Source organism: Labeo rohita, chromosome 23 (genome assembly GCF_022985175.1).
Source record: "Labeo rohita strain BAU-BD-2019 chromosome 23, IGBB_LRoh.1.0, whole genome shotgun sequence".
Classification (NCBI taxonomy): Eukaryota; Metazoa; Chordata; class Actinopteri; order Cypriniformes; family Cyprinidae; genus Labeo; species Labeo rohita.
The window spans coordinates 6,129,358-6,146,525 of NC_066891.1; the positions used below are offsets into that span (position 1 = coordinate 6,129,358).

Here is a 17,168-nt window from a genome sequence, read left to right on the forward strand (position 1 = left end):
CATCACGTTCTGACATCCTCACTGATACGTGAAATTGAAATGGTGCTGCACAAACGCAAGCAAGATTTTGGCTAATGTCAGCAAGATTTTGCCTGTAAACAAAAGGAAAAGAATGTCTGAAATGGTCAATTTGTGGACTGCTCATTCTTCACAGTATCTGTGGATAAAGGTATTGGGACACCTGGCCATTACGCCAACAGGGACTTGAATGACATCCCATTCTAAATGCAAAAAATGTTAATAAGGAGCTGGTCCCCCTTTATAACAGCTTCTACTCTTCTGGGAAGAATTTCTGTGGAAAATTTCATCCATTTTATTCAGTAGAGCATTTGTGTGGTCCTGGCGTCCCAGTTCATCCCAAGGCTGTTTGATGGGGTTAAGGTCAGGAATCACTGTGGGCCAGTCAAGTTTGTCAAACTCATCCAACCATGTCTTTATGAACTTTGGTTTGTGCACTTCCCCAGACTCTTCCCACAAATTTTGAAGCATAGCATTGTCCAAAGTGTCTTGTTATACTGAAATATTAAGATTTGCCTTCAATGGAAGTAAGGAGCTTAGCCCAATCCTTTAAAAAACAGACTCATACCACTATCCCTCCTCCACCAGACTTTACAGTTGGCAGTCAGACAGGTGATGTTCTCTTGGCATTCACCAAACCCAGACTCACCTATCAGACTGGCAACCAGAGAAGTGTGTTTCATCACTCCAGAGAACAGGTTTCCACTGCTTTAAAATCCAGCGGACGCCTGCTTTAAACCACTCCATCCAACACTTGGCATTGTATTTTGTGATGAGAGGTGTGTATGCAGCTCATCAGCTATGGATGCCCAGTCCATGAAGCTCCATTCCATGATATTAATGCCAGTAGAAGCTTGGAACAGAGCATTTGAATCTATCTATCTATCTATCTATCTATCTATCATCCATCCATCATTTCATCATTTGTCCTTCTATCCATCTATCTATCCATCCATCCATCCATCGTTCCATCCATCCATATTTCCATCCATTGTTCCATTGTTTCATTTATCGTTCCATCCATCCATCCATCCATCATCCATCCATCCATCATTCCATTGTTTCATTCATCTATCATCCATCCATCCACTGTTTCGTTCATTCATTGCTCCATCCATGCACCCATCCATCCATCTGTCCGTCCGTCCATCCATCCATCGTTCCATCCATCCATCCGTCCACCCATCTATCCATTGTTCCATTGTTTCGTCCATCCATTGTTCCATTGTTTCGTCCATCCGTCCATACATCCATCAATCCATCCATCGTTCCGTCCATCCATCCATCTTGTTTCATCCATCCATCGTTCCATAGTTTCATCCATTGTTCCATCATTTTGTCCATCCATCCATCATTCCATCGCTTTGTCCATCCATCCATCCATCCATCTTGTTTCATCCATCCATCCATCCATCCATCCATCCATCTATCCATCCATTGTTCCATCGTTTCGTCCATCCATCCATCGTTCCATTTGTTTCGTCCGTCTGTCCATCTATCCATCCATTGTTCCATCGTTCCATCCTTCCCGTTCATCCTTCCATCCATCGTTCCATAGAGTCATCCATCGTTCCATCATTTTGTCCATCCATCCATCGTTCCATCACTTTGTCCATCCATCCATCCTTCCATCCATCCATCTTGTTTCATCCATCCATCCATCCATCCATCCATCCATCCATCCATCCTTCTATCCATTGTTCCATTGTTTCATCCATCCATCCATCTATCCATCCATTGTTCCATCGTTCCATCCTTCCCGTCTGTCCTTCCATCCATTCATCTATCCATCCATTCGTTCATCCATCCATCATTCCATTGTTTCGTCCATCCGTCCGTCCGTCCGTCCGTCCGTCCATCATTTTGTCTGTCTATCTATCTATCTATCTATCTATCTATCTATCTATCTATCTATCTATCTATCTATCTATCTGTCTGTCTGTCTATCTATCTATCTATCTATCTATCTATCTATCTATCTATCTATCTGTCTGTCTGTTTATCTATCTATCTATCTATCTATCTATCTATCTATCTATCTGTCTGTCTGTCTGTCTGTCTGTCTGTCTGTCTGTCTGTCTGTCTGTCTGTCTATCTATCTATCTATCTATAGTATTTTATTTTAACAGCTAAGAACTAAAATTTCATATTCTACAATCCAAGGAAGTGCTTGACCCACAGTACAACAGCCATGTAGATGACTGTAAATACTACCAGGGAGCTTTCTTCAGGTTTTATACACTTGTTTTTAGTTTCAGTGGTAGTGTTGAAAATTCTCCGACTATCTCTGAGTAGTTTCAGACCCGCTGATCATGTCCGTTCTTTCTCTCTAATGTCAGAAAAAATGCGTTTGTCTCTCACACTCCTCAGATCTGCGGGGTCTTGCCGCTCTGACTGGTGCTAATATCTATTAGAGCTGATTTTGAGATCTACTCGAATGCTTTGTTCTGTGTTATTCTCCCTTTCTTGCTTCAGAAGAGCGACTCCTCCTCTGCCTCTCACTGTCACACATACATGCTCTCTCTCTGACTACAAATGGCTTCAGAGTGCACTAAAGAAAAGCACTCGGCGTACCTCAGAGCTCTTATTATGATCAAAAGCCTTCATGCCTCTCAAATTTTCAACCAACCAGTAGATAGTACGAGTATCTCAGGATGTATTCGCAATAACACACTACTATGCGATGTTGGGGAGCAGCTAACTAAAAGTCCTAATGCTGTACATGTGTTCAATACTGTAACAACAGTTCAGCTGTTTTCAAAATGTAGTAGTTTTCCAAAACAAGTTTCTTTTTGATCTAGTAGTAGTATAGCATGACAAACGCCATATAGCTGGAATTGTAATAATGCTGAAAATTCAGCTTTTTTTTTTTTTTAAATGACATGCAATAAGTCCATTGCAAACATAGCATCTGTCTGCGTGAGTTATTGCTGGGCTGTTTCTCCAGCGAGCGTGTGTTCCATAGAAGGACGAGTGTTAATATGGGATTATGAATCCATGTTCTTACCTCACTTATTTAAAACAGTCTGACAGCTTGTGCACTCGTTTTCTGCTACGGCTGAGCGCTGCCATCTCTGAATATACAGCTCCGGTCTGACGTATGCAAATGCATCTCTGTGTGTGTGTATTAAGGTATTTTCAGGGCTAATTTGTAGATTTAAATATCCATGCTGTCAGATGCACAGCGGTACAGTGCTGGCGTTTGTGTGGCAATGAGGGAAAATGCACATGATAATGAGGAATGATCAATGCGCAGATCGGTTTATCCAGACAGGTCAAGTTAAGCATTTACTTGTACAGTATATATTTATGTGTGTGTTGCAAGAAAAAATGGGTAATACAAGCCTAATGAATAGTGAATAATAAGATTAGAATAGAAAAAAAGCACTAGAAAGCACTATAAGAGTAGTTTTTGCACATTTATTTATTTATTGTTTTTATTAATATTTTTTATTTTAACATTCTGATTTTTAATTTTCTTCATAGAATATTATTATTATCATTATATTATTAATTATATATATTCTTTTTTTTTCTTTTTTTTTAAGATTTTAAAGTTTTAGCTTGAACTTTTTTTTTAGATGAAAAGCTACCAGTTTTTGAACTAATTGTATTATTATTATTATTATTATTATTATTATTTTGTGAAATTATGTTAGTATTTTATCATAATATTATTTTTGTTATATTTTAAGTTTAAATTTATTATTGTTGTTGTTGTTGTTGTTGCATGAAGTTTTATTAGTATTTTATCTTAGCTTTATTTTTTAATGTTTTAAATATTTTAACATTTTAGCTTTAACTTTTTTATATATATAAAACAATATAATGAAAATAAAAAATAGCACCAACAATAGTAGTAATAGTGTTGTTTTAAAATTGTACTATTATTTTTTTCTTAGGCCTTTTCTCTTTTTTTATATTTTAACATTTTATATGACACCTACCAGTTTTTGCACTAATTTTGTTGTTATTTTTATTATTATTATTATTATGTGAAATTCTATTAGTATTTTATCTCAGCTTTACTTTTAATTTTTAAACATCTGAACATTTTAGCTTTAACTTTTTATATGAAAAGCACAGATCATTTAATAAAAACAAATAGTACTAATATCAACAATAATAATGATAATATTGTATTGAAATTGTATTATTATTTTATCTTTTTTTTGTAAATTTAAATTTTTTAGCTTAAACTTTTTATGTTCAAAGCTACCAATTTTGCACTCCTTTTAGTATTATTATTATTTTATAATTTATTTTTTTAATATTATATATATATATATATATATATATATACAAAAAATAGAATAAGCTGCATAATGTACGCGACAGTCAAGACTAGCCACTATCAATCTAGTATCAATCTAGTATATGTGCACCACATGGCGAATTGTATGTCTGCACTTGCTGTATATTTGTGCTGAAGATGTGGGAGTGTGTTTGACACCTTGGCAGTTGAGAGTCTAAAACGCAATCTGAAAGTCTAAAAAGTTGAGAAAAATGGGTTGGGAGAAAGTCAAAGAACTGAAAAAGAAAGGAAAAAGACAAAGTTGTCACTGTTTTAAGACTAAAAGCAGGGGGAAGAGATTTTAGACGCAGGAGGAAAGAACCTAAGAGCTCCTTTAATCACAAGCTCCCTCAACCCACTTCAGTTTCCCAGCATGCCGAGCGTTAGCGTGATCACAGGATGGGAAACCACTGCAAAGCCTTCTTCTGACCACACACACACTCCCTCTGTACTAAAGTAGTACTCCAAAAAGCTGTGAGAACAAGACAAAGATAAGACGGAGAAAGAGACCCGACTGAAGGATGAATAATCCCTTCAGCTCTCTCTAGCTGGCCGTCAGCTCACTTTCTCTCTCTCACCCTGACCCAGCTTAGAAATAATAACTTAATTCTCGTTAAACTCTCCTCTCCTCCCTCACACACACTTACAGACGCAGACAAAGGCGGAATATTAGCTGTCGAAAACGTGAGGGCTTCCATAAAGACTGGAAGATGGATGGATAAACATGACAGAGAGGTGTTAGATGGGGGTTAAACAGATGGACAAACAGAAAGACAGAGAGAGAGAGAGAGAGAGGGAGAGTGTGAAACAGATGGACAAAGAGGGTGAGAGGCAAACAGCTGAGAGGAGAAGATGAGGAAAACACAGATGGACATGTAGACTGCCATTGTGTGTGTGTGTGTGTGTGTGTGTGTGTAGGTGAGGGGAGAAATCCAGAGAACGGTTATGTCACAACACTAGCATACATCTGCAGTGTGCAGATAAACAGATATTGCCCACTTAAGTAGCCTCAATGTACAATACTGCTTTTTGTAGGCCTGCATTGTTGGGGCAGAGCTAAAAGCAGCAATTCAGTACATTTGTTCAGTACTGTGACAGTAATTAATATTTTATTTTATTTTATTTTATTTTATTTTATTTTATTTTATTTTATTTTATTTTATTTTATTTTATATTTTACAACCATAAATGGTCCAGCTATAATAAAATCTAAAATAAAATAAATTCAGTTATGACTTCTTTTATTTTATGATTTAGTTAATGATTTATTTATTTATTTAAGCCAGCTCAAAGCAGATAACAACCATAAAGAGTCCAGCTCGAAACCACATATTAAAAAAGGAGTTAAATTTATAATGACTATTTGTACAGTAATTGACCATTCAGTTGATTTATTTTATATTATTTTATTTTAAAGTCAGGTCAAACTAGATAACAATTATAAATGGTCCATCTAGAAACCATATAAAAGCAATGACATTTTGAATTTACCACTCAGTTATTTTATTGTATTTTATTTTATTTAAAAAAAGCCAATTAAATTTCTAATCACTATTTGTACTGTATATGAACATTCAGTTATTTCATTTTTTATTGTATTGTATTGTATTGTATTGTATTGTATTGTATTTTATTTTATTTTATTTTATTTTATTTTATTTTATTTTATTTTATTTTATTATAAGTCAGCTCAAACCAGATAACAACCATGCATGGTCCATCTAGAAACCATATTTAGTATTTATTTAATTCATAAAATTTATTTTTAAAAAGGCAATTAAATGTATTTATTTATTTATTTATAGAAGCCAGCTTAAACCAGGTAACAACCATAAATGGTCCAGCTAAAAACCATTTTTAATCACTACTTGTACAGTAATTTACCACTCAGTTATTTGATTTGATTTGAAGTAATGCCCATAAATTGTCCAGCAAATTTTAAATTTTATTTTATTTTATTTTTATTTTATTTTATTTTATTTTATTTTATTTTAATTCAAGTCATTTCTAGAAGCCAGCTTAAACCAGGTAATTCAAGAGTAATTCAATTTAAACTTTTTTTTGTAATTAACTATTCAGTCACAACTTTAATTAAAAATTCCAATGATATTTTTCATGATATGATACTTTATTTGATGTTTAAAATGCTACTGTTTTTAAAGCTAGCGAATTCTGCTAGTCAAAAGAGAATAATTAAAAACGTCTTTTGTACGTAGCAATGAAATTTAGTGAATTGGTCTGTTCCTTAAGGTTATACAAAACAACCTATTCAAAAAATGATTCAGTGATTCTTTTATGCCCATGTTGTGTCAGTGAAGCCCTTTTGCATTTTAGGCCTTTTTATAGTCTTCTTGTAGCATATATAAACAAATAACTATATATTGACTAATATCAACCATGATTTTTTATGTCATTATGAATCATTATTTAACCAGACTGCCAAGAGTTAAAACGATTTTCTGGATTAAAAATGCAAAATAGCTCCAGTTTTCATTATTTATTTGCGGCGATGACAGGCTGTGTTATGTTTCCATATTTAAATGAACAGACTGCAGTATGCGCTGAACACTGTGCAGCTTGAATTCTATTGTTTTCTTCGTAGCCAAAGCATGTTTGGTTATACAGGTTTATTTGGCACATTTACATTCATGCTCCTCACAGCTCCCCTGTGACCTTATTGGTCGGCTGAGCTAATGAATTTTCTGCCCGGCCAATCATCAGCCCCCTATCTGTCCAAAAACACCTGGTGTTCCTCGTATCAGGCGCGCTGGATATCTGGATACAGAGGTCTTTTTTAGCCCCTGGTGAAAGGTGCCCTTTCACAGTGATCCTGGATTAGTCTGCCTGCCCAGAGCTCAACCACAGCAATTATGACTTTGTCGGAAAGTATTAAAAGGGAAATGCCTTTTTATTAGTAATGGCTGCAAAAACTAGGAAGCCGCTCGTTTATTACAGACAGTTTTTTGCAATATCATTTTTTATACTCGGATATTAAATTTGTGTGGTTTGGCCTTAGAGGATCTCAGTTACTGGAAACAACAAACACATCTCATTACCTCATGGAGTTATTTATTCACATGGAACCGGCCGGTCTCTTAAGTCATTATCTTCACGGGGTGTTTTTAGAAAAGAAATATTAGCCGAGTGAGAAAGTAGCATTAGATTTTTGGTAACACCTTCTGTGGTGTCTGTGTATAAAATGCATTATACATTTAAGGGATATTGTTTTTCATATTTCAAAGTCTACTTTAGATCTACCTGCTATATTTCAGGTATGCAGCAAATATTTATGAATAAGAAATGCATATGTGTATGTGGCTAAAAAATTTGTTTAAACGTTTGGGGTTGGTAAGACTTTTTTATTGAAAGAAATCTCTAATTCTCATCAAGCCTGCATTTATGTGATTAAATATACAGTAAAATTATAACATTGTAAAATATTTTTTACAATTTAACTGTTTTCTATTTTACTATATTTTAAAATGTAATTTATTCATGTGATGCAACACTGAATAATTCTGATATGCTGATTTGCTGCTAAAAAAAGGATTATTATCAATCTTCAAAACGTTTTTATTTTTTACATTTTGATACTTCTGATCAATTTAATCCATCCTTGCTGAATAAAATTATTATTAATTTAATGAACGAATAAATAAATGAATAAAAATCATATTGACCACACATTTTTAATGGTATATGTCCACACAGTAATAAGCTGCAAAAATGACTATAAATTATATTATATTAATATATTTATGTTGAGAAATACTTGATTATAATATTGAATTTCATTCGAGTCTGAATGTTCAGTCACCCTTAATATCAAATGACAGCACACAGCAAAAAATTATAGATAATATGAAAATTAAATAACTTTTAAAAATTAATTATTAATTAATCATTGTTTATTTATACATCTTTATACATCTTTAATTCTTTAAGCAGTCAGGAATAATATTTGTTTGAAAATAATTCAAATATTTTATTTACTTATTAATTAAACATTGTTTAATTTAATTTATTTAATATGAATAATAAATATTTTTATTACTGAACCACGAGCATCATTATATGATACTAATTCTTTAAGCAGTCAGGAAAAATGCGTTTGTACATAATTAAAATATTTTATTTAATTATTAATTAATTCATATTTAATATTAATAATATGAATATTAAAATGGTATATTATTATTAAATCAATAGCATCTTTATATGTTAATAATTATTTAAGCAGTCAGAAATAATATTTGTTTGAACATAATTCAAATATTTTATTTACTTATTAAGTCATATTTAATATTAAAAATATGAATATTTATATTAAATATTATTATTACTGAATCACTAGCATCTTTATATGCTACTAATTTGTTAACCAGTCAAGAATAATGTGTTTGAACATAATTAAATTATTTAATTTAATTAATATTTAATATAAACTAATCTAAAATATTAATGTCGCATATGAATCATTATTAATTAATTGATTAATTATTTATTAATTTAATTAATGTTTAATTAAATAAATGAATATTAATATAATATGAATAATAATAAATGATAAATTATATTAAATATTATTACTGAATCACTAGCATCTTTATATGGTACTAATTCTTTAAGCAGTCAAGAATAATATTTGTTTTAACATAATTAAAATATTTAATTTAATTATAAATTAATATTTAATATTATTACTGAATCACTAGCATTTTTATGTGGTACTAATTTGTTAACCAGTCAAGAATAATATGTGTTTGAAGATAATTAAGTTATTTAATTAATATTTAATTTAAACTAATCTAAAATATTAATGTTGCATATAAATCGTTATTAATTAATTAATTAATATTTATTAATTTAATTAAATTTAATTAATAAATGAATATTAATATAATATGAATAATAAAAATAAAAAATTATATTAAATATTATTACTGAATCACTATCATCTTTATACTAATACTTTATACTAATTCTTTAAGCAGTCAAGAATAATATGTATAAACATAATTCTATTATTGAATTAAATTATTAATTAATTAATTGCACGAACAAAATTTATTTATTTGTGCTAAAATATTTTATTTGGCTGAAGTATTTAGCCAAATTATTATAATTTAATACATTTTATATTTTAAAAAGTATAGCATTATGAGTTCCTTTCATACTGTACATACAGGCTCCACAGAAATGGAATTGGATTATGACTTTGAGAATTTGACATATTTTGTGTTTTTCTATCTTTTCTTCATTCCTCCAGCTTCATTCGAGTGTGGACAGAGGTGATGGACGAACCAAATACATATTAAAAGGTGAGGGGGCCGGTTCGGTGTTCGTCATAGACAGCAGAACGGGGAATATCCACGTCACCAAACCCCTAGACCGTGAGGAGAAGGACCAGTACCGCCTTATCGCCACGGCAACAGACCGACAGACCGGCCGAGCCCTGGAGCCTTCATCCCAGTTCATCATCCGTGTGCAAGACATCAACGACAACCCGCCTGTGTTCCAGGGCGGCCCGTACAGCGCCACTGTTCCTGAGATGGCCAACATCGGTACTGCGCTCGGCTGCATACACGCAAATGCCCTCTGACTGCTGTCAGCTGTGTTTGGAAGAAAAGACGGAGGGTCACATGCTCACTGAACCCTGACTTTGTCAGAAATATCTCTTATTTTGTCTTTCTCTCTCCCTCTCTGTCCCTAGGCACATCGGTTATTCAAGTGACAGCCACAGATGCTGATGATCCAACGTATGGGAATAGTGCCAAACTTGTGTATTCAGTGATTCAAGGCCAGCAGTACTTCACCGTGGACCCGCAGTCAGGTGTGTGTTCGGGTTATATTCTCTATGATTAGAAATGGAATATTTTTCATTTTTAAAGGGTGATGAAATGTATTTCATAGAGACACTCAAGGTTAGTTTATAAAGGTTCATTTTACTAACAGCTTGAATCAACGCAAACCTTCTTTTGGCATCAAATGTGTGGTATATAATATTGACAGCTAATGGTTGAAATTGGTACTGCGTTCCAAATGTAAAATATTGAAGAGAGTTGTTTCTCCCACTCCTTATCTTTAGACTCAGCTCTCACGTGGGTTGCCATATTGAGGACATGCAATAGGAACAAGCGCAACTGACAATGAAAGGCAACGAGCCTTACACTGTATATTGATGAGTTGATTTTTCCTTGTTTTAATATGGCTCTGGTTATATAGGTTTGTAGATAAATGCTGAATCTCTGAACCAGTTAGTTTGCTGGCTTTCATGGCTGCATTACTTTTCCATTCCAGTGTGCAACTTTTCCATTGTTTTTCTATGTTAACACGCATCTGACGGACGTGTATGATCGTTGAGCTTGTGTCTTACCTCTTTTGCAGTATCTCACACACGAGTGCCACGTATTTGAGACATTGTGGCAAGTTAAATTAATTTTTAAAAACTTTTACCGCTGCTCATCAATGCCAGTTCCTGGAGGTGTGGAAGTGTGGCAAGCTTTTGTTTACAGTAGCAAGTTGGCATTACAATTGTTTTATTTGACGACAACATGGCAAAGGAGGCATTCAGTCCTTTAAAAGCTATTCCTGAGTGCTGAGTCATTCCTGAGTCTCATGTTTTCAGATGCAAAGATGCATTTTGTGTGTAATGGCCCCATACGCTGTGTTTTCCACCAACTGGCAAGCCGGGGTGTCGAAATACTATTGGCAGTGTCCACGGTTTTCCCACGGAATTGGGATAATATAATGCTGCGTCCCAATGTGCCTACTTTGCTACGCCCTTAAAGGGGTCATCGGATGCAAAGTTCACTTTTACATGTTGTTTGAACATAAATGTGTGTTGGCAGTGGGTGTACACAACCACCCTATAATGATAAAAATCCACCCGGTGGATTTTATTTAATCTGTAAAAATAATTTCCCCTTTTTCAAATCAAGCCATTCTCAGCATCTTGTCTGTGTGACGACACGCCGTCTTACCTTAGACCCGCCTTAAATGAGCAGTAACAGTCCGGTCGATGCTGAAACAGAGACGTCGCCATTTACTCCCGACATCTGAGCCGCTGAAGATGCAGTGGATTACTTTTGTTTGTGAAGGGAATGCGCTTCCTGATCTACATATATCCATCTATGTTCGTGCGAATCATTCATGAACCAACTTCACTTACAGCAGAAGTGAGTATAAGGGTCTTACACGACTGTGTTCCCAAACAGCAGGCATCCACCTCCAAAAGAAATGATCACATTTATTGTGTTTCATCTGCTCGCTCTGAGGAGCAAGACATTTATTATATACGAAAATGACTATATTCAGTGGCTTCTCCTACCTTTCTTAGTATTATACAGTGTCAGTTTATTGGGAAGTGACAATTTTGTTCTCCTTGTCTTATTAGATGGAAATGTTGCTTATTCACAAATGTTTTTCAACTTTTGCAAATTCACAACTTTGGATGGGAACCCAGCTACTATAAACTGGCTTGTCAATCATCTTGTCACAGTTAACATCATTGTGATTTTATTTATTTAAATTCCTACCCTATTGGAGAGAAAAGAAGTATCACGTTGATCTGCCAGTCGCGGCTTTTTAATGGCAAAAACTCTGCTCATATTTTCTGCATAATAATGCATTTAAAAGTTAACGACCAAACGGATGTTTATAAAAGTTCACATTGCTGTTGCAGATGAAATATAACACAGATAACATTACAAAAAATATTTTTTACCTGGTTCAATGTTGATTATTAGTAACTCAAATCCCTTTTTCTAAACATCTCTACCTAACCGCTGTTAGCACACCATCTGTCATGTTTGTAGTTTTTTAATGCATTTTATTTGTGTTTGTAGTTATGGACCGAATCGGCAATATTAGCCATTAGAGTGGATCCACACTTCAAAAACTTCAAAAATCAACCTGAAATAGTAGACCATCCGGGGACTTTTGGCATACTCTTTTCAGCATACTGTGCTTTGGAAGTCGTGTAGAAATTATGGTTTTTGAGGAAAGAATTTCAGGATTTTTCTCCATATAATGGACTTAATTGGTGCCACAATTTTGAACTTCCAAAAAGTAGTTTAAATGCAGCTTCAAAGGGCTCTAAATGATTCCAGCCGAGGAAGAAGGGTCTTATCTAGCGAAACGATCAGCCATTTTTTTCGGAAAATAATTTTTTTTATACTTTTCAAGCACAAAAGCTCGTGTAGCACAGGCTCTGGGAATGCGCGTTCACGACGCTATGTACTATTGAAAAACCATAATATTTTTACGACTGAAGACAGAAAGACATGAATATCTTGGATGACAAGGGGGTGAGTAAATTATTTGTAAATTGTTGTTCTGGAAGTGGACTTCTCCTTTAACACTGTTGCCACGGGTTGTTTTTCCAGTCTGCGGGTTAAGGCGACCCCAATAATGTGATATTTAGCCCCTGGAATATTAATTTAACCAGGGGAACGCTGCCAAAAATGGTGCATTTTACCCCTGAAATGCAATTGGGCAAGTTCTAAGTAGCAATTGGGCGGGGTTTTTTTTTATTATTATGTTTTGGGGCCTTTTAAAGCTTTATTTGAAAGGACAGTTTGAGAGCAGACAGGTAAGTATTGGGTGAAGAGAAGGGAGAGGGACCGGCAAGGACCTTGAGACAGGAATCGAACTTAGTTCAGCACAGATGCGCTGTATGTCAGTGCACTAACCACAAGGCTATTGGCGCCGACTGGGCAGATTTTGTTGTGAAAACCTGGAAACCCTGACTACTGGGTAGTCATGCGCATGCAGTGAGAGTTGCTTGCACGTGAAGACAGTGCTTATAGAGCGCAGGAATATTTTGCCGATTTATAGGCCTTGAATGATAAATACACACACTTGTGTGTGTCAAAATGCCTGTCTTTGCAAATATCCTTGTAAACACAGTAATTTAGGTCAAGCAAACAGCTGAGAAAGAAAACACATATTTAACAGTATGTTGGATCTGGGTAGCTCTTAAAGTGACAGCAGTCTAATATTCCTGCTGTCTAATCAAACAATTAAAGAGAAAATCTCTCAATGCTCTTGACTATCATATCATGTTTGTAACTTTAAGAAAAATATATATTTTTAATTTACACAGGGAAGAATATGTAGTGTTTTAAACATGATTACTTTATACAATGTATGTCTCATTTATTTATTTATTTATATATTTTGTTCTACTGAGTTTTTTTTTTTGTTTGTTTGTTTAATTGTTTGTAATTTGTTTCTTATTCTTATATAATTGCTGACTGTTTACTTGCCTTCAGTGAGCTTGATTTTATTTTTGTTTTGTTTGTTTTTTTAATTAGGCTAGTAGTAGTTTTTGTGATATTGACACTGGTGACAAAAATTACAAAATTTCTATGGTATCAAATATTTTGATATCATAAAAGATCTTACTTAAAGCAAAAATAACTATATTTTTATAATATTACGGTGAAATAAAATTACTCATATTGTGATATAAGATTTTGGTCATATTGCCTACCCCTACTATTAGGTACACTGGCGGTGGGCAGAATCCTAATTAAACCTGAACAGGCATGGACACAGTTATTTTTGCTGCTATCCTTATTGCATATGCATTTGGAGGAGTGTCCCTTTGAGACACAGAATTAATGGGAGAAGAATATTTAAATGATTTTTTTAAAGTAGTCAGTAGTCAGTTTACTAGTATTGGTGCTTTTATTTATTGCCCAAAGAAGCACGTCTTAACCTGTGTTGTTAGTAAATTATATGCACCTGATTATCATCAGCTCAGCTTGTGTGCAACTCAATATTAATTTGCGTTACTCGTGGTAGATTGCGTCAGTCATCATGGAAATGCACTGTCTTTAATTTGCACATTGGCAGTAGATCAACCACAGAACTTTCCACTCCCATCAGTGCTTTTATGACATTTGCACTGCCCAGTCAATCCTTTTTGCACCAAAACAGATCCAATATTTGTACGAACACATCATGTGTTTTAATACTCGAGATGGTAAGTGCCGTGATGGCTGAATATGTTTGAGCTTGAGGCAGAAGAAATTGAACAATGCAATAAAACCACAACGATTGCAGCAGCCTGTTTCAGTGTGGTAATTGCTTTTGCTTGCTTAATTTTTGCTACACCAGTTTAAAAATACTATTATTACTTGTCGTTTTACAAAAGACGCTGTGTGTGTGTGGGTATGTACTGATAATTCGAAAAAAAAATGGCAGCATGTTTAGAATAATTCACAAAATTGCTTATTGTGAAATATGAGGAACAAAAAAAACTTTATATTTCAGTTGCTCAGCCACTTAACTTAAAAATAAACTTCAGCCATGTATTTGCTCAGATCTTTAGAAAAGCTATGCAAAGTTTTTGAAAATGCAGTTTCTTTGACAGAAAAATGACTGAGTTTGATGATTGTACATGGCATCTTTATACAACAGCAGTATCGCTTTTGTGATTGATGGAAAGACATGAGCTGTTCAGAAGGCGTTTTCTAAATTACATATGATGATGACGCACGGTAAGGGACATGTCAAGGGGAAATTGTGAAGTCACGATTCTTCTGATGTCAAATCCAGGCATAAGGGTGGAAAAGAATAACATTTTAGACTGCAGAGTAAGTTTTGAGTTCTAAAACTTGCCGTAATGTAGAGTAATCTTGTCTCAAGTATCAAGAACACTTGGTTGTCAGTTTCATGACCCCCTTAAGCAAAGTTATTTCTTTAGTAAAAAGTATGTTGGGCTGCAGTCCAGCAACATCATTAGACACATGCACTCAGCGCATAACGTATCTATGGTAGTGCAAGAATAAGCTTGAGTGATGTTTGAAAAAATAACTCACAGCAGCTCAGTCTTGTAGCTGCAGAATCTGGCACGGTCATCGCAGTGGACAAGTGAATTTATCAGAGCCAGAGGAAATGAAAGGTCCCAGGAAGTGGTGTAGTTCTGAAAAATCAAAATGATTTTAAATAAAAAATGATCATAAAACTTAAAAACCTAATGTTTTCACTCTAAAACAATTGAAAGGTTTCCTATTGCATTGTGCAAAAGTTTTATTCATTTTCGACTTGTTACTATTTAATACTATTAACTATATTCTATTCACTTAATAATGAAAACTGATTAAGTTTACTTTTATATTCTGTATTATTGTCTACATTCTATACGACCAGCAAGTTGAAGTTGGTTATTGAATTTTAGAGTATTTCATGTCATTCCAAACCTGTAAAAGCTTTATTCGTCTTCGGAACACAATTTAAGATATTTTGGATGAAAACAGGGAGGCTCGTGACTGTCCCATTGACTGCCAGGTCAAATACCACTGTCAAGACCCAGAAAAGTATGAAAGTCATCGTCAAAATAGTCCACTCCATGCGGAGGAGGCGAATTGTTAAATGAAACTGTTGTTGTTTTTTTTCTGTGCGCACAAAAAGTATTCTCGTCGCTTCATAAAATTCAGATTGAACCACTGATGGCAGATGGACTATTTTGGCGATGTCTTTCATACTTTTCTGGGCCTTAAAAGTGATATTTACCTGGCAGTCAATAGGACAGTGACGAGCCTCCCGGTTTTCATCCAAAATATCTTAAATTGTGTTCCAAAGACGAAGCTTTTACGGTTTTGGAACAACATGGGGGTAAGTGATTAATGACAAAAATTTTCATTTTGGGGTGGAGTAACCCTTTAAAAATATTAAAATATTAAAAATTGATATGTATGTATATGTATACAGTGCCTCGCAAAAGTATTCATACCTCTATTTTTTCATGTTTTATGTTGCAGCCTTATGTTAAACTGATTTAAATAATCAGTGTGAAAAAATGTAAATTTTTTTCACACAGCAGTGTACACTCTATAGACCATATCAGCAAAGCAAAAAAAAAAAACTGATTTGTGACAACTTTGCAAATTTATTAAAATTAAAAAAAAAAAAATTGAAATTAGTACATTGCATAAGTATTCATACCCTTAATGCGGTACTTAGTTGAAGCACCTTTACAACCTCAAGTCTTTTGGGTATGATGCGATAAGTATTGCACATCTGCATTTAGCGATTATCTGCCATTCTTCTGCTCACCTCTTCATCTCTCAAGCTCTGTCAGTTTAGATGAGGGCTGGCAGACATTTTCAGGTTGAGAAAAACAGCCCCACAGCATGAGGCTGCTACTGTACCACCACACTTAACTCTTAGGGTGATACTCTTCAGGTGATGTGCAGTGTCTGGCTTCCTTCAAACACGATGCTTGGAATTGAGGTTCATCAAACCAGAGAATCTTGTTTCTCACAGTCTGAGAGATCTTTAGGTGCTTTGCAAATTCATTGAGGAGAGGATTGTTTGGCCACACCACCATAAAGACCGGATTGGTGGAATGTTGCAGTGATGCTTGATCTGCATATATGATCATGGAGTTCAAATAGAGTGACCATCAGCTTCTTGGTCACCAGTCTAACCAAGGCCCTTCTCCATGAATTGCTCAGTTTGGCCAGGAAGCCAGCTCTAGGAAGAGCCCTAGTTGTTCCAAACTTTTTCCATTATGGATAATGGAGGCTACATGCTTCTGTGCACCTTCAATGCAGCAGATTTTTTCTGAACTCTTCACCAGATCTCTGCCGTGATGCAATCTCTACAGCTCTACAGGCAGTTCTTATGACCTCAGGTCTTGGTATTTGCTCTGATATGCATTTTTAGCTGTTAGACATTTTATTAAGAGGTGTGTGCCTTTCCAAATCATACTCATTCATATGAATTTGCCACAGGTTACCTCCACTCAAAATGTAGTAAAATCTACAAGCAATATGAATGCTCCAGAAGTGTGACAGAATATGAATACTAATGCAATGGAATCATTTCAGATTTTTTTTTTCTA

At 34.5% G+C, this 17,168-nt stretch overlaps 1 protein-coding gene across 3 annotated transcripts in view; it reads left to right on the forward strand.

Moving 5' to 3' along the window:
- Positions 1-17,168, forward strand: part of LOC127155029 (cadherin-11) — a 97,257-nt gene that overhangs the window by 29,661 nt on the left and 50,428 nt on the right. For all 3 annotated transcript variants that reach the window (XM_051096970.1, XM_051096971.1, XM_051096973.1), the window contains 2 exons: positions 9,582-9,876; positions 10,026-10,145. In XM_051096970.1, coding sequence (XP_050952927.1) covers positions 9,582-9,876; positions 10,026-10,145 — 415 coding nt within the window. The remainder of the gene's footprint in view (positions 1-9,581; positions 9,877-10,025; positions 10,146-17,168) is intronic.